Raw genomic sequence first — 22,322 nt, forward strand, 5'->3', positions numbered from 1 at the left:
ATGTAGGTTAAAGCAGACCCAGGATTTTTAGAATGAACCCATAGGATTCTGCTCCTTAACTCCTGCAGCTGCAAAACTATCTCCCTCAACCAGCAGAGACTTCTACATTAAGGTTCTCAACCCAAGAACAACCAAGAGACCATGCTAGATACTGGAGAACAGAAATCCACCCAGTGTCTAAGGAAGAACCGATCAGCCATGTCCAGCATAAAGACCCAATACTAACTCAGTCAGAAATTCATGTTCTCTTTTATATTTTTTTTCTTTTCAGGCAGCCGTGTTTGAATGAAAGAAGTCCTGGTGGCGCAATGGTGAAAGCGCTCACCTGCCAACCAAAACATCCACGGTTCAAACCCACCAGTTGCTCTGTAGGAGAAAGATGTGGCAGCCTGCGTCCATAAAGATTTACAGCTTTGGACACCCTATGGGGCAGCTCCACTCTGTCCTATAGGGTTGCTTTGAGTCAGAACCAATTTGACAGCAATGGGTTTGGTTTGGTTTTGGGTGTTTAAATAAAGAAACATTTAAGACTAGTTTAAAAAAAAAGTTTTTTTTAAGCCTGGTGGGGTACAAAAGTGAGACTCTGAAGAATGTGCACAAAGTTGGCTTACTGGAAGATACTCCTGCCAACCAATCAGTGCGCAGCTGAAAATCCTGCTGTCTCTAAGTCGCTAACTCTCACACGTGGGCTCTGCGTCATGACCAGTCTACACTGTGTGTTTAGTGTCTGACAGCTGCAAAGGCCCAGGCTGCCACAGAAGCCTGTGGCCACAGGCACCAGTGCCCCCCGACCTGAGCCGTCTCCTGCACTGGCTCTCGTGTGCTGACTGATTATCTCCGACACAGCACATGCTAGGTGACGGCACTTCTGGGGCTCCACGGGGACAAAACCTCACGCACACAGATAAATGTAAGTTCAACTTAAAGGGCACTTACAAACACACATCTGGCAAGTTCTACTGAACTGTACATACAAAATATTCTCAAGGTTGAAAAAAAAAACTTGCTTTTAAAATAAGGATAAATTGCGATGTGGAAAACTCTTACCGGCTTCTTTGGCAATGGAATATTATAAGGTGCAGAACCAAGAACGATCTCAAAGAGTTTGTCTGAGTAAGGTATGGTTTTCTCTACACTTTCCCGGAAATGGGAATCCCATTTAGCATACAGGATAGTGCCACCAACACCTCCACCAACGAACAAAAGGCCAGCTCCAGCAATCTTGCCAGCAGTCAACCTAAGTGAAAGAAACAGGAAACACACTGTATTTCTTGGCTCTCCAGGAGCTCTTTCCCTTGGCTGATGTACGAGTCTCCAAGGCCTCTAACACTACTTCTCTACCAGGACTCAGACACTGCGGCCAGCTTTACCACCAAAGCTACATACCCTCTTTCCCTGATTTGTTTTTAACATGTCTGCAATAGATGACAGTATTTATTAACAATCCAATGCCATCGAGTCAATTCCAGCTCAAGGCGACTCTACAGGACAGAGCAGCGCTGCCCTCATAGGGTTTCTAAGGCTGTAATCTTTATGGAAGCAGACCCACATCTTTCTACCACGGGGCAGCTGGAGGATTCGAACTGCCAGCCTTCCGGTTAGCTGCTGAGAGCTTAACCCTGAGCTACCAGAGCACCTAATTTATTAAAAGGAAACTAAACTTTTCTAAAAAGTAATATCTAGACAGACATCGGGAACCCTGGTGGTGCAGTGGTTAAGAGCTACAGCTGTTAACCAAAAGGTTGGCAGTTCGAATCCACCAGGCGCTCCTTGGAAACTCAATGGGGCAGTTCTACCCTGTACTACAGGGTCGCTATGAGTCGGAATCGACTTGACAGCAGTGGGGGGGAGTGGAGACTAGTAATCGTAAAGGAATCTACCCTTTAATACTTAAAACTCAGATGTCCACAATCATGAGATTTCCTTTGAGTCCAAAAAGAACTACCACTAACTTTCAAAGCACCTCTTCCTTAAACATTTCTAAAAATATAACATACCCTTTACAAAAACAAGATAATACAAATACCAAATAAAATATTTTTAAATCACAACTTGCTAGGTTCTGAATATAAATCTACTTGCCACAGAACAGAAGAAAGCACGAGGGGGTCTGCTGTGGATGCCATTCAATTACTGAAGAACTGAAAGGGTCATCCAGATCAATTTTCACCCACATGTAAGTAAGGCTCCAGAGGGCAGCCCAAAGACATTACAGTGAATCTCTATTGTATGCACCCCTTTTTTGAAAAAATTGGGTTTTCAGCAGCTATTCCCACATTCAAGGAAAATACACACACGGGAGAGCCCTTCACGGCACAAAGTTTGAGTCTAGTTACAGGGAGACAATACATACCCAGAACTGCCTGAAGTGGAGTATCTACGGCAGGGTCGCAACGGACGAAGGACAAGTTTCCCACACAGACAACTCTAGAGAGGAAGGGAGAAAATATTACCAACAATATAGTGAAAACAATCTGGGAAGCTTTTAGAGTTGGTTACTCAAAAATAACACTTTTATTACAAGTGTTTTCATTAAACAAAAAATTATCTTACTTTCAGGAATCAATTTACTATGAAACATATTTGTGGACCCTTAAAAACACAGATTTCCTGCGACCCAAGGTTTATATAGAATTACTTTTAAGAATTTGAAAAAAACATTATTGGACCAGGGTCAATTAGCACTTTCAAGTGCTACATGCTAATTGTTTCTTGGACATAATGGGGATTTGTCATATGACTCCCTGATTGACAAAAATATAACAGTTTACAGTATTTATGTTTACTTTGTAAAGAATATGGACATCTAGAAAATTGCCAGTCTGGCTACAAGCGCTGCACTATAGGATAGTTACAAATTCACCCAGGGGGACAGCCAACCATGGCTGAACTTTCCGAACACCAAGTTTTCCATCTCTACGCTAATTATGTAACCAGTCAATTCCTAGAGGCATTCATCGAAATCTAAGTTCATTTTGTATTTCTGTTAGTGTATGTTAGGCTAAAAGCCAACGTATTTGTAAAGAAATTGTTTAACTAATGCTGTAAATGCCAAGCTATACTTTATCTCCATATACCTGGTCTTCTTCAACAGAAGCATACGATCAGGTCAATTCTTTGTGATTTGTTTTTATCGGGGAAAATATAACAAAATGGCAGTTCAACCACTGTTAGGTGTGCAGTTCAGTGACATTAATTACATTCACCATGCTGTACAACCATCACTGTTACCATTTCCTAATTTCTTCATCATCCGGAACAGAAACTCAGTGCCCCTCAAACAGCAACTCCTGCCTTTCCTCCGACTCTTGGAGCCCTGGTGGCATAGTGGTTAAGAGCTATGGTTGCTAACCAAAAGGTCAGCTGCTACCCAAAGGGTCAGCAGTTTGAATTCACCAGCTGCTCCTTGGAAAGCCTATGGGGCAGTTCTCCTCTGTCCTGTAGGGTCACTGTGAGTTAGAACTGACTTGAGGGCAATGGGTTTTCCTCCCACACCTAGTAATCATGAATAAACCTTTGTCTCTGTTTACCTGTTCTACATAGTTCATATGAGTAGGATCCTTTTGTGTTTGTCTTATTTCACTCAGCTTAATGTTTTCAAGTTTCATCCATATTGTAGCATGTATCAGAATTTCATTTCTCTTTATGACTGAATAATACTCTGTTGTGTGTGTATTGTATTTTATCTATTCATCTGCTGATGGACACCTGGGCTGTTTCCATCTTTTGGTGATTGTGAATGACGTGGCAATGAACATCACTGTACAAGCATCTGCCTGAGTCCCTGTTTTCAAGTCTTTTGGGTATACACAGAAGAGTGGAATTGCCGGATCATATGGTAATTCTGTTTAACTTTCTGAGGAACCACCAAAATGTTTTCCACAGTGGCTGTACCATTTTATAATCCCACCAGCAGTGGATGAGGGTTCCAATTTCTCCATACCCTCACCAACATTTGTTCTTTTCCATTTTTCTGATGATAGCCATCCTAGAGGGAATGAAGCGGTATCTCATTGTGGTTTTGATACATGCATTCCCCAATGACTAATGACATTGAGAATCTTTTCATTGCTTATTGGTCCTTCGTATATTCAAGTTCTTTGCCCATTTTTTGATTGGCTTGTCTTTTTCTTGAGTTACAGGAGTTTTATTTATATATTCTGGATATTAAACCCTTAATATATGGTTCCCAAATATTCTCTCCCATCATGTAAGCTGTTTCCTTACTTTGTTGATAAAGCTCTTTGATGCACAAAAGTTTTTAAATTTGATGAAGTCTAAGTTATTTAGTTTGTCTTTTGTTGTGCATGCTCTTGGTGTCGTATCTAAAAATCCATTGTTGAAAACAAGTCTCAAGGCATTACCCCCAGTTTTGTTCTAAGAGTTTTATGGTTTTAGTTCTTACATGTAAGTTACTGATACACTGAGTTAATTTTCATACATTGTGTGAGGTATGGATTTGGCTTCATTCTTTTGCATGCAATTTGTGATTCATTTTAATCAAAGTAATATACACAGACCCCCAATGTTCTCTAAAAATCTGTGAACCCTTCAGATAAAACAAACAAGCACTTAAATGTTATTTGAGGAATGCTCTGATAAACTAGTTTAAAACCATTCACATCTATCAATTTGGAATTCCAAGCTTAGAGCATCCATAAATGAAATTTTTCCTTTTAACCATTAGAAAATCAAACTGCAACATGCAAGAAAACAAACATAAAAAAGGCTCTCTCTAGGACCCTTGCTGAAATTACATCTAAAGACTATAACGAAGAAAAAAATTCCTTTAAAATTTCTTCTTTAGTTTTAAGAAAATAGGTCACACAATCAGAGTACACATGGAATTACTCCAGAACTATAGTTACAAATTACACTCTATTTGCCATGGCCCAGAGGTAAAGTCTAATTAATATTTTAATACATCTTGAAAAACAAAAAACTAGATTTTTGAAAATAAAGCAGCTACAATTGGTATTAAAAGACATTTCAATTATTACCTAAAGTGTAGAATTCTCAACATGTAAAACTTTTAAGAGAAAAAGCTGTTTTCCTTCTGTTCTCTAGACCAGGTAGTATGAAATTTTGAACGAAATCGCATCTATGTCCACGTGTCAACAACTCCATTTTACTGACATGTTCTTAGCTGAAGTCATGTTGGCCCTGAATCATGGCTACCCCACGCACAGGGAACGATCGGCTGTAGACGGGGTCGTTGTGATCCACAGGGTTTTCACCAGCTGACTGTCACAATCACGAACAGACCACCAGACCATTCTCACTCGTCAGTCAGTCTGGAAGTGCCTCTGAAGCCTATTCAGCATCAGAGCAACACGCAAGCCACGAGGACAGTGGTGACCACACGTGAAATGCATTGCCCAGGAACTGAACCAAGGCCTTCCTCATGGAAGGTGAGATTTCTACCACTGAACCACCAATGCCTCATTTTTGCTGACCTGTCGTTAGGTAGTGACGTGTCAATTCTGATTCATAGTGACCCACGTGAGAGCGGAACTGCCCCATAGAGTTTTCTCGGTTGTAATCTTGATAGAAGCAGATTGCCAGGTCTTTCTTCCATGGAGCCACTGGGTGGGTCTGAATCAGCAATCTTTCAGTTAGCAGCCAAGCGCTTAACCCTTTGGATCACCAGGGCTCTTGGCTGACTTGCGGGAATGTATCAGAAAAACATTTAAGTTGTGTCTTATTAAGGTTGTATTTTTTACCTTCATAGGTCTAGATAGGTATTCAGGTCAACAGTTAAAAAGCTGTCAATAGTGGATAATTAGCTAATCAAAACATCAAGCAGCAAGCATAATAACAGATAACTGACTCTGAGAAACAAGAGTTAAATTACACCAGAATTTGAAAACGCTCTAATTCCCCTCAATATTCTTTTAGATATGTTTCTTTAATCCATCTTCTGCTTTTCTTACACTGATCCTATCCTCCCTTTGCTAGAATATATTTTAAGTTTATAATTCCTGGTATTACGTTTAAGGTCTAAATTTTAAAATAAAAATTCAAAAGGTTTAAATGTGTATCAAGTGAAGCCTCCCTCATACTTCTGTCCCCCAGTGACCCAGATTCCCTCTCTACAGGCAACCAACACTATCAGTTTCTCATGTATCCGGAGGTATTCTGTGCAGACTTACCCAAATGTCTGTTTATACAAATTTTCATATAACCTGTTGCTGTCAAGTCAACTCCAACTCCTGGTAACTTCAGGCGTTACACAGAACTGCTCCAAAGAATATTGACCCAAATGCACGTGTTTTCCTAAGCCTCCCCCTTCACACAAATGACAGCATAATATAGCCTTGTTCTGTACTAAAGGTCCTTTAACAATGTGCCACTGAGATCATTCTATATTGGTACTTGAAAAGCTTCCTAGTGGGTGTTAGTGAGTCAGTATTCCACCACATAGATGTTACTTCATGTACTTAACCAGCCCCCTACTGATGGGCATTGAGTTTTTTTCTAAAATTTTGTTATAATTAATAATGCTGCCTGCGTAATATCATACATATATCATTTTGCAAATATACCTGTAGGATTAATTTCTAAAAGCAAAATTTGCATTGTTGATAAATATTACCAAATTAGTCAAACTGCCCTCCAGTAATGAGGGTACATGTTTTCCCACGTCTTCTCCAACACACTGTGTATCAAGTTTGTGTGTGCGTGTGCGTGTGTGTGTGTGTGTGTGTTTATGTTTTAACACTGCCAATCTGAGAGGTAAAAACACAGAGTTTCAGTTTAGTTTTAATCATCATTTCTTTTATATATGATTGAGGCTGTGTATCTTTTTGCATATTTATGATCTATTTGTATCGCCTTTTCTGTGAAATGTCAGACCACAGTCTTAGTCCACTTTTTAAATCAGACTGACCTTTTCCATATTCTTTTGTAGGTGCTCTTTATACATGAAGAGAAATTAGCCATGGGTCTGATATTTCCAAATCCTTTTAACTGCTCTGTGATCTGCTTTCTGTTTTTGCTTATGGTAGCCTATACCATGTAAAAAATTATTTTTACATAATAAAAACCATCGATGTTTTCTTTTATGGCTTCTGGATTTGCTTATAAAGACATCCTCAGATTATAATTCTTTCGCAGTTTCTTCTACTTTCATGGCTCCATTTTTTTACATTTAAGTATTTGAACCTAGTGTAAGGTGAATCATAACCCAAAAATTCATGTTCGGCAGGAATCTCAGTGTGTGATTTTCTCTGAAAACAGGGTCTCTGCAGACATTATTAGTTAAAATGAAGCCATGCTGGGTAAGGGTAGACCCCAAATACAAAGTGACCAGTATCCTTATAACAAGAAAATTTGGACAGAGGAACACACACAGGGAAGAAGGCCAAGAGATGTCAGAGACAGAGCCTGGAGTGATGCAGCTATAAGCCAAGGAATGCCGGGAAAGCCTGCCATCACCAAACGCTAGGAAAGGCATCTAAGAGATTCTCCCTCAGAGCCTCCAGAAGGAACCAGCCCTGCTCACACTTTAATTCTGGACTTCTAGCCTCTTAAACAGTGAGAGAATAAACTCCTGTTATTTTAAGCCAGCAGTTTCTGGTAATTTGTTGTGTCAGCCCTAGGAAACTAACACCATAGTCTTGCTTATTTGTTTTTTTTAATGCTGAGCTTAATTTTTAATCTACCTTATTTCATCACATATTAAGAACTTTATATACCACTAAGAAAGGAAAAATGCTCTCAATTAAACAACACACTATCAATTTTAAGATGCATCCTGATTTACGGGGCGATAAAATGTGAAAAGATGTATTGCGTCCATAAAATGATGAAAGGTTTCATATTTCAGTATGAAAAAACAAGTTATTTTATCACGACTCCATAGGAATTTTATCTGAATCAGTGACTCTTAATAAAAAATATTCTACTTATTAGCATACTCTCATATCCTATTTAGCATGCCTTTGTATTCTAAATAAAGCTTTCAAAGTCAAAAAATTGAGTTTTTTCACAGCTTTATCAACCAAGTATGAATCTTTAAGTATCAGTTTAGTCTTGCCAACTAAAAAGAAAAAAAAAAGTCTTTTAATCCATAGGTTTTCCTTCCAACAGTTAAACTCCTTAAGAATCTAGGTTGTCTGAGCTACAGAATTTTCCACAAATTGGATTTTGCTTGCAGTGCAATTTAACATGTTCCCGCCAACTGGTGTCAGATTCAGACACATGCCCAAACTCAGGTCTGTTCTCTTTGGCGTGACTATGAGTAGTATTGTATTCTTTCACCAGGAGCCCGAAAATGTCTAGCCGTCTGTCTTTTTGTGATGCTATCAATCATGTTGATGCTCAACGTCCAGATTTGTTAATTTATTGGAGGTTGCAAAAGTGGCAGCTAATTCTACCATTGCCTTTTCATGTATTATTTTATAAATATAAAAATGCTTCCCCTCACCCTCAATTCGTTACCCAGAAGCACAGTTCACACAGAAAAGGTGGGATAAATGCTTGGTTCTTTCGTTTATTTACTACCTATCCTCTGATGACGACCAATTGTGGGTTTTTTTGTTTTTGCTTACTAATTGTGGCAGATTGTATTTTCCAACAGTTGTTCCAGCCATATTTCCCATTCCACACGCTTTTATAGCATCTTGCCACCTTCCTGAACCTTGCAATCTCATGAGAGGCCCCTGAGAACCACTTGGCAGAGCTCAGAAGTCCCTCAAACTGAGAGTTAATAAGAAATGATCATCATTATTCAATGATCAAGTTTGGCGTGGTCTGTCGCATACCTATAGACAACCAGAAGAGTTGTCGGTAAGAAGTGGAGCGCTACTCTGACATAAAACACACGGCACTGACTTTGGGACTGGCAGGGTGGGAGCTGGAAGGGCCTTGCTGAGACTGTTAGAAGCCTGGCAGCTTTCCCAGAGGCTATCAGTGAAGGCGTAAGGCGAAAAATGCTTTTGGAACTTGCAGAAAAAAGGGATCCTGGTTATGTAGTAGCAGATGTTTATCAGAACTGCCACCTTCAGCAATAAGGAAAATAGGAAATACACGTATTAAATCGACGAATTTCATTGAAGAGAGTTCCAAGCAGAACAGTTGAAAGTGCAAACTGATATCTTTTAGCTAAGCATAGTAAGAAGAGATGAACTTAAAAAAAAAAAAAAAATTAGTTTTCAAGTAAAATCGAGAAACAATATAAAGTAGCCAGGACTTGGTAGATTAAAAAATAATTCCTAGTCTCTCCAATCAGCAAATGATTCTCAAATAGAGAAAGGGCCTCGAATCAAAGATCATCTCCAGTGCGTGACTAAAAGATTCTCTAAAATGTGGCGTCTGGGGTCTTAAATGCTAACAAGCGGCCATCTAAGATGCATCAATTGGTCTCAACCCACCTGGATCAAAGGTGAATGAAGAACACCAAGGTCACATGACAACTATGAGCCCAAGAGACAGAAAGGGCCACATGAACCACAGACTTACATCATCCTGAGACCAGAAGAATTAGAATGGCGCCCAGCCACAACCGATGACTGCCCTGACAGGGAGCACAACAGAGAACCCCTGAGGGAGCAGGAGATCAGTGGGATGCAGACCCCAAATTCTCATAAAAAGACCACACTTAATGGTCTGACTAAGACTAGAGGAATCCTGGCGGTCATGGTCCCCAAACCTTCTGTTGGCCCAGGACGGGAACCATTCCAGAAGACAACTCATCAGACATGGAAGGGACTGGACAATGGGTTGGAGAGAGATGCTGCTGAAGAGTGAGCTACTTGTATCGGGTGGACACCTGAGACTGTGTTGGCATCTCCTGTCTGGAGGGGAGATAGGAGCATAGAGAGGGTTAGAAACTGGCAAAATTGTCACGAAAGGAGAGACTGAAGGGCTGACTCATTAGGGGGAGAGTAAGTGGGAGTATGGAGTAAGGTGTATATAAGCTTATATGTGACAGACTGACTTGATTTGTAAACGTTCACTTAAAAGCTCAATAAAAATTATTAAAAAAAAAAAAAGATCCTCTAAGACCTCAGAAACTCTGGTGGCGTAGCAGTTAAGTGCTACAGCTGCTAATCAAAGGGTTGGCAGCTCAAATCCGCCAGGCGCTCCTTGGAAACTCTATGGGGCAGTTCTAACCTGTCCTATAAGGTTGCGATGAGTTGGAATCGACTAGACGGCACTGGGTTTTTTTGGTTTTGGTAAGATCTCAGAAATACCAAAAGAGGTACACCTTAGATAGGAGTAATAAAATCTTTCCTCACAGAAAAAAGACCCTCTAAGAATCTTAAGGGTGTGCTTCACAGATTCTGTTAAACAACGTTGTTGTTGTTGGGTTCCTTCGAGTCGATGCCGACTATGGTAACCCTATGCGACCCTATGTACAACAGAATGAAACACTGCCCAGGTCCTGTGCCATCTTCACAATCGCTATGATTGAGCCCATTGTTGCAGTCACTGTGTCAATCCAAATGGGAGAGGGTCTTCCTCTTTTTCACTGACCCTCTACTTTACCAACCATGATGTCCTTCTCCAGGGATAGGCAACTAAGAATCTTTAGGGTGTTATCCCAACCAATCTCCCAGAGTCCAAAACAGATAAGGCTTATCTTGGTAAGATTGTGGGTGTAGATTTTATCCAACAGAAATGCCCAATATGAGTCACAAAAAATGCACAAAGGTGTTAAAGAGAACTACATCAATGAACAACTTACTAGCCTGAATTTAAAGGGAAAAGTACAAAATGAAAACAGGCTTTTGGATTCAAATTTCTATGAGCAGGAAGTAAGCTGAGAAACCCCAGCTGCAAATACAGGCTACATTTTCTGGAAAAGGAAGGATAATTCAAAGGTGGTACCAGAAGCCCAGGAGCCCCGGTAGCACAGTGCTTAAGCGCTTGGCTGCCAACTGAAAGGCTGAAAACGCCTGGTGTTCTGCTTCTGTAAAGATTATAGCTTTGGAAACCCCACGGGATTGTCCTACTCTGTCCTATAGGGTCGAATCAACTCCACTGCACCCGGTTTGGTTTTCTGGGATGGTTCAGCGACTGCTGTATCTCCCTGATTTCTGCCTTTTTGAATGGAAGCATCTACTGTGATTATCCTGTGCCTTTCACACCACTGTATGTTGGATGTATGGGGCGCTGATAACTTTTGTCTCTGGTTCACAGGTATTCAGACTGAAAGGAAAAGTTTAAGGAGTTGTACCCTAGGGTCCACACCCGAAGTGCCCCATCTGCACAAGGATCTGACTTAGATGACAAAACCTGGTCCTTGACTAGAAACCAGATGCTGTGATGGGGTGAGACTTTGGAGGGTTGCAGGGAATGTTGTGATGTGTTTTCATGTGGGGAGATGTGAGTCATGTGGCCAGAGGGCAGACATGGCAGATTGATTCTATTATTCAAAATCGGCAGTAACAGTATTTTCTGTACCATCTGCTCTTCCAGAACCTTGCCACTCCCCCATGAAAAATAAGGTCTAAGTGCCCTTCCTTTAAACAAAGGGCAGGCCTTTGTTGCTAATTCATTAGTAAAGGAAGTAATACTCTGACTTCTGAAGCAAGGATGTAAAGGAGATACATCTTCTGCCTGCCTCTATCTCTTGTTACACTTGCTGTTGGAACCAGACACATGGAGAGGCCAGAGAGGTGTTCCAGCCCACATTCCCAGTTGTCCCAGCTGCAGCCATTATCAACCACCAGACAGTGAGGTGCCTTCATGACAGCCCCAGTCCCAGTCTATCTGCAACCTCATGAAAGACACTAAGAAACTGCCTGAGTCCAGACAACTCCCAAAACTGAGGCAATAAATAAATGTCACTGTTTTACACCAAGCTTAGGGTGGCCTGTTATATTTGTTGCTTGTACTTTTGGTATCATATCTAAGAAATCACTGCCAAATCCGAAGTCATAAAGATGTAACCCTTTGTCTTCTTACAAGTTTTACAATTCTACGAAATGAGACTAAATGGGCATACGAGCCCAGGGGCGAGGACAAGAGGGCAGGAGAGGTCAGGGAAGCTGGTAACAGGGAACCCAAGGTCAAGAAGGGCCGAGTGTTGACATGCTGTGGGCTTGGCAACAAAGGTCACAAAATAATATGTGTATTAACTGTTTAATGAGAAACTAATTTGCTCTGTAAATCATCTAAAGTACAATTAAAAAAAAAAGTTTTACAGTTTTAGCTCTACATTTAGGTCTTTGTTCCACTTTGGGTTTATTTTTATACATAGTATGATATAATGGTCCAACCTCATTTTTTGATATATAATATCCAGTTATCTTAGCACCATTTATTAAAGAGAGTATTCTTTCCCCCCATTGAATGGTCTTGTCACTTTTGTCAAAAAACTGGACATAGATGTATGTATGTATTTCTGGACTCCCAACTCTATTCCATTGATCTACATGTCTGTCTACCCTTATGCAGTACATTTTTTATTACTGTAGCTTTGTGGTTAAGTTTTGAAATCAGGAAGTGTGGGTCCTGCAACTTTGCTCTCTTTAAAGATTGTTCTGGCTATGGGGGATTCCTTGCAATTACCTATGACTTTCAGGATCAGCTTGTCCATTTCTACAAAACAGTAACACTAGGATTTTGATAGTAATTACACTGATTATATAGATAGACTAATATGGGAGTATTGCTATCTTGGCAACAGTAAATCTTCCAATTCACGTACATGTGATGTCTCTCCATTTATTTAGGCCTTCTTTATTTCAGCAATATTTTGTACTTTCCAGTGTACAAGTCTTGTACCTCCTTGGTTAACATTTATTCCTGTCTTTTATTCTTTTTAATGCTACTGTAAATGGAACTGTTTTCTTAATTTCCTTTTCAGCTTGTTCACTGCTAGCGTGCAGAAATACAACAGTTCTTTTGTGTTGATCTTGTAAATTGCAACTCTGCTGAATGCTTATTAGCTTTAATACTTTTTACGGATTCTTTAGGATTTTCTGTTTGCATGTCAACTTCAATAGCAATATTTTCACTTCTTACTTTCTAATTTGGATGCCTGTTATTTCTTTTTCACACCTAATTTTTCTGGCTAGAACTCCAAGTACATTGCCGAATACAAGTGGTGAGAGCCCGCATCCTTTCTGTTCCTGCTCTTCGGGAGAAAGCTTTCCATCTTTCACCACTGAGTACGATGCTAGCTATGGGTTTTTCACAAATGCCTTTTATCACGTTGAAGAAGTTCACTTCTATTCTTAGTTTGTTGAGTGTATTTATCAGGAAAGAGTCTTGGATTTTGTCACGTGCTTTTCCTGCACCAACTTAGATGACTGTGTTTTTTTCTGTTCACTCTACTAATGTGATATACTATTATATCACATTGATTTTTGTATATTTCACCACCCTTCCATTCCTAGGGTAAGTTCCACGTGGTCATGGAATATAACAGGTGGCAGGTTTTCACCTCACTCAGTTCCATTAAATCTTTACCTGATAGTCTTCTTCCCTGATCTATCCCTCTAATTTGTCCGTACTTCTTTACTGCATTGTAATCTGCAACACTAACTACTCCATTTAGGAACTTAATAACAATAAAAAGATCTGAAATAAACATAAGAAGTCAAATAATAGAATAGAAATAAAATAGCTATCATTCTGAACACTTATTATAAACTATGGGCTGTGCTAAATGCCTTATATGCATTAGGCGTAAATGCCTCGTAACAAACATACAGAGAAAGTATGATTATATCTATGTTTTACAAGTAGGGAAACTAGGGTTTAGAAAAACTAAGCAATCTCCTCACAGTCACACAGTTTATAAATTAAGGAACCATGATTCAAATCACACTTTTAACCACTCAGATATACTAAGTCAATTTTAAGTTTACATACATTAAAGAGGAAACCCTGGTGGTGTAGCGGTTGAGTGCTATGGCTGCTAACCAAGAGTTCGGCAGTTTGCATCTACCAGGCGCTCCTTGGAAACTCTGTGGAGCAGTTCTACTCCACCCTATAGGGTTGCTATGAGTCGGAATCAACTCATCGGCAGTGGGTTGTTGGTTTTTTTTTTTAATACATTGAAGAAAAAAATTTTACTTTTAGCCTCATTTTACAAAAGAAAACAACTACATATAGTGCTTAGTAACAGCTAACTTTTAGGAGTACTTGCTATGGGTCTGGTCCTATTCTAAAACTTTACAAACATTTTCTTATTTAATCCTCACAACATCCTGTGAAACAGGTATTATTATCATCCTTATTTTCACAGTTAAAATTAGGCACAAAGAAGTTAAAAAAAAATCGTCCAAGGTCATAGAGCAGAAAGTGGCAGTCGGGATTTGAAACCAGGTGTTCTGTCTTCAGAGCGCTCTTTCTCAGGCACCAAGCTGTATTATCTTTTCATTTGTACGGTGAAACCTGTAAGAGCTGCAACTCACCCAGACTGCCTTGTTTCTCTGGGTCTCGAAAGTTTTCCGCCTTTGACAGGCTGCAGCCTTAACCGCTTTTCCATCACTCTCTACTAGTGGAAAATATTTGAGTTTTCCTTCCCTGACTGGTTTCCACCTTACACAGGTTCTGGTTTTCCTAAGTTTTACTGTATAAACTAAGTACTTTAGCACACAAAATACTGGATGGTTCTTAATTCTGGGATTCATTTTCATTAGTAAGAACCCATGATGTAGACCAAACCAAAACCAAACCCAGTGCCATCGAGTCGATTCCGACTCATAGCGACCCTGTAGGACAAAGTAGAACTGCCCCATAGAGTTTCCAAGGAGTGCCTGGTGGATTCAAACTGCGGACCCTTTGGTTAGCAGCTGTAGCTCTTAACCACTACACCACCAGGGTTTCCCCCATGATGCAGAAAGGGCAATAATGTTACGGAGCAATTTGCCCTTGACTTAGAATCTTTTAATACATTCCTAACCCACAGAAACATAAGAAATTTAAAAGGCAAGACAGAACATCCAATCCTCACACAATACTCTTGCACAGACCATCTACTCCTCAGCTCTACTAAAGTGAACATATATAAAGAAACCACAATCCAACAAGCTGAAAACAGAGACTGTAATGTAAGTCACCTTCTACAAACCCTACCTGTGAGCTCTGGCTGCCTCACTAGACTTTGCTGTTACTGTAACTAGCAATGTTTTGGTCATAGGATTCCTCTCACACTAACAAAAGGCACCCAGAAGTTAATGGTCAGCTCTACATTTGAAATATAGATTAATATGCAACAACTCGACTTTTTCTAAACTTAAAATATTTTATAAGAATCATGCACTAAGGTTAAAAAACATATCTCACAAAAAATCCAGTAGATTTCGCACTGAAGCACTATCATCTCTGAGCATAAATACATTTCTTCATCTAGAAGAAAAACTGCTCCTCAGTTATGACAAGGAAATGGCAGATATCAATCAGTATGGCTGAAGCCGGGACTTGACACTTCTTTGCTTTTCCCAGCATGCATGTGTGAGCAGGGACTAGTTATATATTCTCACTCATGTGCACTAGGTTATGATATAAAATGTATTTCACAACGGTTGAAACTCCCTGGTCTAGACACATGAACACAAATAATAAAAAGGATTCCAGTATGGGCAGGAGCAATCAGACAGCAGGCTGCAGGCCACCCTGGGATGGTCTACTGACTACTTTCTAGCATGTGTACATGGCTCTATTACTAAGTAACAGACTGTTTATAACCCTAACAAAGGATTCTAGAAGATGATAGTTAAGAATGTCCACACACAGACTGAGTTCTAAAATAGACTTGTTATCAACACTGGTCTTAAATAAGCTGGATGCTCAAGCCTCAAGATAATCGTATTTAAGTTATAAGCAATCAGACTACTGCATGTTCAGATGACCACTCTCAAGTCTGCAGTTTGGGAGACTTACACAGGCCAGACTGACAGCCCACATCCTCCGAACCCAATGCCTCTAGTTCTGAAGGAAAGCCCACTTCAAAAGGTCAGGCCTACAAATGCTATGCTGAATCTAAGGGAAGAAAGATGGTGGGAGGTCTGGGAAATAAACTAAAAAAGGAGCTTCAGGTACAGAGCTCTGAGGCACATTTCCGGACAAAAGAGAGAACATGAGAGAAAACAACTCATTTCTGCTGGATACCTACATGTGAGGCTCTGTAGAGGGTGCAAAGACGATGACACCAGACATAAAGAATAAGGTAAATACCACAAGAGGTTCCAAATCTATGAGAGTTCAAAGGGAGATCAAATCTACTTTTGGGGAGTAAAAAAAAATTCATGGAACACATTCATTCTTTCATCCAAGCAGGCTACAAATATTTACTGAGCACCTACTAGGAACCAGGTACTATTCTTGGTCCTGAAAATACAGCAGTGGACGACACGGACACATTCGATTGGTGGAGCTTCTATTTTAGTGGGGGAACACAATAAACGCCCATTATGATGCAAGGTAGTGGTAAAAGCCACAAAGTAAAACAAAGCAGGGCAAGGACTGAGTGACACAAGAAAGGGATGAGCGGTGAGAAATCAATTTCACAAACAACAGTAAGGAGTCCTCTCTGAGGGAAAAGTGAAATCTGACAAAATACCTGAAGGGAATAAGCTAAGCAAAGATGGGTAGAAAGAGTTCCTGGCTAAAGAACCAACAAATGAAAAGGTAGCAAGCATGTCGTGTAGATACTAGAAGAACAGTGAGGTAGAACAGAAAATGAAATATGCAAGGAACTAAATTAGGAAGAGCCCTGTGGGTGTGACAGGATGTCACCAAAGGGTATGACATGATCTGCGTGCTTTTAAAAAAGGCTTTAATAACCACTATATAAAGAACTGGAGCCCTGGTGGCACAGTGGTTAAGAGCTCAACTGCTAACCAAAAGGTTGGCAGTTTGAATCCACCAGCCGCTCCTTGGGAACTCTATGAGGCAGTTCTACTCTGTCCTGTATGGTCGCTATAAGTTGGAATCGACTCAATGGCAATGGGTTTAGTTTTGGAATACATAAAGAACTGACTCTAGAAGGATGACAGGAAAAGCAGGGAGATATTTAAGAAAGGGTTTGATGGGAAGGATCTTGACAACTGGAATATTTTGGACAAAATTGACAAAATCAAACAAGAATTCAGAAATGTGAATACAAAGCTCAAAAAAGAAGGCTGAAGAGTCATGTGCTTAGGGATTGAAGTTCTGAGTATTGATGTAACTCTAGGTAAAAGAGTACAGAAAAGCAACGTGGTTACGTTTAGAGGGATAAGAAGCATCAGCCTCAATAAAGGAAACAGGAGAGAAACAAAAGGTTAAGATGGAAGCCAAAATATTGTGTGAGTGAAGCTAAAACAGCAAAGAGTTTCACAAAGCAAAACATGAAATGTTATATACAATGACTAAGGAGACGGTGAGAATAAACCAATAAATTTTACAAGACGCTATCTCAGGATGATTAGTCGTTTTGGTTTAGAGTTACAAAAGGGTTCATAGTTTAGTACGAAAAAGTAGTTCCTAAATGGTATCCCAGTAAGTATCAAAGTATTTTGATAAAGAAATGGAAAATGTAATTTTGGAGTTTAGGGGGGGACACAAAGGAGATAATCAGTGAGAATTCTGATGTAACCTGAAGGCAGAATAAGGAAGAGCATGTCACTAAAAAACAAAACAAAACAAAAAAAAACAAGGGCTCTGTTGCCATATAGTCAATTCTGCTCCTGGCGATCCCATGTGTTGGGAGTAGAACTGTTCCACAGGGTTTTCCTGGCTGTGATTTTTATAGATGCGGATCACCAGACCTGTCCTCTGCAGAGCCGCTGCGGGGGTTCATACTGGCTCCGAAGACAAACTTCAACAGTTCTGTCCTGAAAGGCAGCTCTGTTTCCTCCACTCTTTCTAGCCCCACTTGGGTCCTGTGGTAGGCAGAATTCCATGATGGCCTCCACAATCTCCATTCCCCTGCTGTTACCTTCATGACTAGGGTTATGGGGCAAGAGAGATTTAGCTGATGTAATTCAGGTTACTAACCAGTTGACTTTGAATTAACCAAAACGGAGCTTAACCAGGTGGGCCTTGACACAAGCTCTTTAAATTTGGGTCTAGAGGTCAGAGACTGGAAAGTTAAGACAGATTTCAAAGTCAGAAAGACAAGCGCCTGTTGGCCTAGAAGAAAGGAAACATCCACGTTATGTACCTCCCATGGGGGCCTCATGGCAAGGAACTGCAGGCAGTCTCTAGGACCCTAGCACAGTGGCGACAGTTAGCAAGAAAAAAGGAACTTCAGTTCTACAGCTGCAAGGAACTGAATTCAGCCAACGAAGCACATGAGCCTGGAAGAGGACTCTGAGCTCCAAATGAGAACCAAGCACAGTCACCACCTTGACTGCAGCCTGTGTGACCCTGAGCAGAGAACCAGCTCATTCATGCCAACTTTTAACCTATAGTAACAGTAAGATAATACTTAAGAGTTGTTTTAAGTTGCCAATTTGTTTTAGTTTTTAATGCAATAATAGAAACTAACAGTCCCTGCTTTCCTGCAGATCAGGCTGCTGCTTCTCATTCATCCCCCCAGCAACGAATGGATAGAGAAGCAAACTTGAAAATAAGAAGTTTTATTTTTATGATCTTATTCACTATGCCTGGAGAGTTTGTTCAATTAATGCCAGAGTCACAAGTACCTGTTTTGCAATGTAACACTTAACCAAAATATAAATTTTCTGAAACTGTGAGCAATGGAAATAGGCTTACCTTTTTTTTATTTTTAATTTGGAACGCTACTCTGATAATTACGCAGAACTAAAAGAGGTTTAGGTGTCCAGGCTCCTCTAATGTCAGCCAAAGTCGTACCAGCACCTGGGGACACAGATCCCCAGGCTAACCTCAGAAATGGGCACAAGGTCATGACTCCTGTTCTCTCTCAAGCACCATAAGTTTGAACTTCATAAACTAGAATCTTTCAGTTTTGTCTACAGTAACAATAGCTCTGATGTGTTCTCTGCTACGAAAAGAAAAGCAAAGCTGTCCCTCCAGATCATTACAACCTTGACACCACACCCCCAAACCACATACTCTTTATCCCAGCTGTCCAGGCACCTCCTTGTTACAGACAACAAGCCTAGGATACGAACGTCCTGCCGGGAGCTCTAGTTCTCCCCACTTCGACCTTCAACCACTGGCTGCGCGAACCCACCGCTTTCACGTGCCCAACCGGCGACCCGGGCGCCAGCAGCCAGGATTGGTCCCTGACTGGGGCAGATCGGTGCTGATTGGATAACACGTCCCCGAAGCCGCGCCCCCCCGCCCTGCGCCCGCCTCCCCGCCACCTTCCCTCCACACCTCACCCCGCTTCACCAATAACCCTCAGTCATCCCAGCCCAACGAACTACCCCACTTAACTGCCTCACGGGTCCGCCCGGAACTCTCATAATGAGGGCGACTCTGACATATGCCTTTGTCCCGGGGCCTACGCAAGGCCTAAGCCGCCCCCGTTTTCTGCCGTCTGCCCAAGTCAGCTTCCTCACGCGCTCTCGCGGGGCACCCACTCCCGCGCTCACCTGGGCGGCAGCGGTCACGCCCGATAACTGACAGGCCCGCAGCATCTCGGCGGCCGGGTGGACGGCAATAAGGGCGTAGGCGGGAGCTGCGGCGGCGGCGCGAGTAAGGGAGGGCGGGCGTGCGTGTTTGCGTCCGGGTCGCTCCTCCGCGCCGGGATCACAGGAAGAGCAGCGAACTCCACTGCGCACGCGCACCCTTTTCCCCGCCCTTCCCACTCCCTCCCACCTCCCACGCCCCCGCCCAGGATGCTCTGGGAGAGCGCGCCCGCTGGGATAGTAGCCGGCTGCGGTACTCAGGCAGTAGAGGGCCTTGCGAGTCGGAAACGATTGCTGAGAAGGCGGTGGAAGGGGCGGCTTCTTCCGGGTCGTGCTCGGGCTCCTGGTGGGAGAAGGAACACCGGAGGCAGCGTTGTGCTGAATGTGTCGTTCACGTACGTGACAGCTGGCGGAGCAGGCGTAACCCCCCAAAACCACACCCATTGCCCTCGAGTCAATTGCGACTCGTCGTGACCCTGTAGGACAGAGTAGAACTCCCCCATAGAGTTTCCAAGGAGCGCCTCGTGGATTCAAACTGCCGACCTTTTGGTTAGCAGCCATAGGTCTTAACCACTAGATAGGAACCCAGATTCTTTGGGCTGCACGGCCGCGGCTTCTACTCCTTAAGACTAAACCACGGTTTTCTTCATGAAGTTTTTATTTTAGATAATTTTGGCTGCAGTCTGTGGGCTGAGTCAGAAGTCTGCAGAAACTTGTACAGAGTCCCACAGAGTCTGTAATCGTATACATGGTAAATAGCCACCGTTATGCAAATACTGTTAGTGATCTTTATTACCATCAGAATATGCTAGAAACTGAATAACTTGTATATCTATTGAATAGCTTGTATATCTTCTATTGTGTTTGCAAAGCATTTTCAATGTCTAACGAGATCATTTATCACAGTATAGGGTTCTCCCTAGGAATAGATGGCACTACTACTCCCACTTGTAAAATGGAGAAATGGATTTGAAAATTACCTAAAATAATTATGTCTGTAAATTCTCCATGCTTTTAAGGGCGATTAGTAATTACATTAGACTTGATTTATTTCATGTCTCTGTCACCTAAGGGCCTCCAAGCAGTCTCCCTTTTCCTTAGCAACTTCAGCAATTGAATTGCGGTCTTCCCATCCCCATCCTGCCTACCACTGTTAAGCTAGGCGATGCCAGCATGACGCGTTTTCTAACACCTTGGCCTTGAACTCAGTGCCAATGAGCAGTTTCATTCTACTCCAGCCCTATATGACACAGCAACACCTCAGGCTGGATATCATTAGCAGCCTCTCTGGCTTCACTATCTCAAACCCCGAAATTAATTTCTGTGCGTAGTTTCCTAATCTTTCACCTAAGTCCTAAATCTTCACCCTTGACATGCTTCTTACTAGATCTTAAGATGTATTGTTATCAGGACTCTCCTAAAGTAACTCAGAAGTTCAAATCACATCACTCCTTAGTTCAGAAACTTTCAGTGAGCCTTTATGCAATGCCTGTTGTCGTCATCTAGTGCTGCTGTAACAGAAATACCACAAGTGGATGGCTTTAACAAAGAGAAATTTATTTTCTCACAGTTTGGGAAGCAAGAAGTCAGAATTCAGGGTGCCAGCTCCAGGGGAAGGCTTTTTCTCGCTGTCAGCTCTGGGGAAGGTCCCTATCATCAGCCTTCCCCAGTCGAGGAGCCTCTTACCGCAGGGACCCCAGGTCCAAAGGACGTGCTGCTCTCCTGGCTCTTGTTTCTTGGTGTTATGACGTCCCCATGTCTCTCTGCTTTCTTCTCTCTTTTCTATCTCAAAAGAGATTGATTTAAGACACAACCTAATCTTGTAGCTTGAGTCTTGCCTCATTAACATAACTGCCACTAATCCCACATCATTAACATCACAGAGATAGGATTTACAACACATAGGAAAATCACATCATATGACAAAATGATGGACAATAACACAATACTGGGAATCATAGTCTAGCCAAGTTGACACATATTTTGGGGGGACACAGTTCAGTCCAAAACAATCTCAATATACTTTTCCAGCATATGTAGATGTCTTTGGACTCACAGTAGCTGCTATAGCTGGGAGATTAAGGTGGCAGCAATTGTATTCAAAACCTGTCACCCACTTACACACCCTATATCCCAGATAAACTGAAGTCCAACCATCTTAGTGGCTCTAAGGGAGCTAGGGACCCCCTGGGAAGCCTGTGGCCTTTTCATGGAGATCCACAAAATCAAAACTGTTTTCACAATAATAAATTATTTGCCTTTTTAATTCTCATTAACTCATTAGTGTACAGTAAAGTTTTTCCAGAGACCATCCATCTATCACTGGAAGTTTGTGTGTTGCTATGATGCTGAACAAGTTTCAGCAGAGCTTCCAGACTAAGATGGACTAGGAAGAAAGGCCTGGGAATCTACTGCTGAAAATCAGCCAGTAAAAACTGTGGATCACTATGGAACGTTATCCAGTCCGTAATCGACCATGGGAATGGCACAGGACCCAGCAGCATTTCCTTCTGTTATCCATTGGATCACCATGAGTCAGGGCCAACTCGATGGCAACTAACAACAACATGATATGATACTGTAACACACTGAATGTAGAATCAAATTTTATAATCTAGTATTCTATTAAGTTAGACGTTAAAGAGATTTGCAAAAGGTAAAATAATGCCACTTGTCTTATGCTGGGCTCTCTAGAGAAGCAAAACCAGTGAAGCATATATATAGGCCCTGGTGGTACAGTGATTAAGAGTTAACAGCTGCAAACCAAAAGGTAGGCAGTTCAAATTCACCAGTCATTCCTATAAACCCTGTGGCTTAGTT

General features: G+C 41.5%; 1 protein-coding gene across 3 annotated transcripts in view; it reads right to left on the reverse strand.

The window, feature by feature from the left end:
• Positions 1-19,660, reverse strand: part of IMMT (inner membrane mitochondrial protein) — a 44,785-nt gene extending 25,125 nt beyond the window's left edge. For all 3 annotated transcript variants that reach the window (XM_010599942.3, XM_064268811.1, XM_010599941.3), the window contains exons 1-3: positions 19,467-19,660; positions 2,354-2,427; positions 1,048-1,237 (exon numbers count right to left, since the gene is read on the reverse strand). In XM_010599942.3, coding sequence (XP_010598244.3) covers positions 1,048-1,237; positions 2,354-2,427; positions 19,467-19,511 — 309 coding nt within the window. In that variant the 5' untranslated portion in view covers positions 19,512-19,660. The remainder of the gene's footprint in view (positions 1-1,047; positions 1,238-2,353; positions 2,428-19,466) is intronic.
• Between the last annotated feature and the right edge of the window lie 2,662 nt (positions 19,661-22,322).

This window comes from Loxodonta africana, chromosome 15 (assembly GCF_030014295.1).
Source record: "Loxodonta africana isolate mLoxAfr1 chromosome 15, mLoxAfr1.hap2, whole genome shotgun sequence".
Lineage (NCBI taxonomy): Eukaryota > Metazoa > Chordata > Mammalia > Proboscidea > Elephantidae > Loxodonta > Loxodonta africana.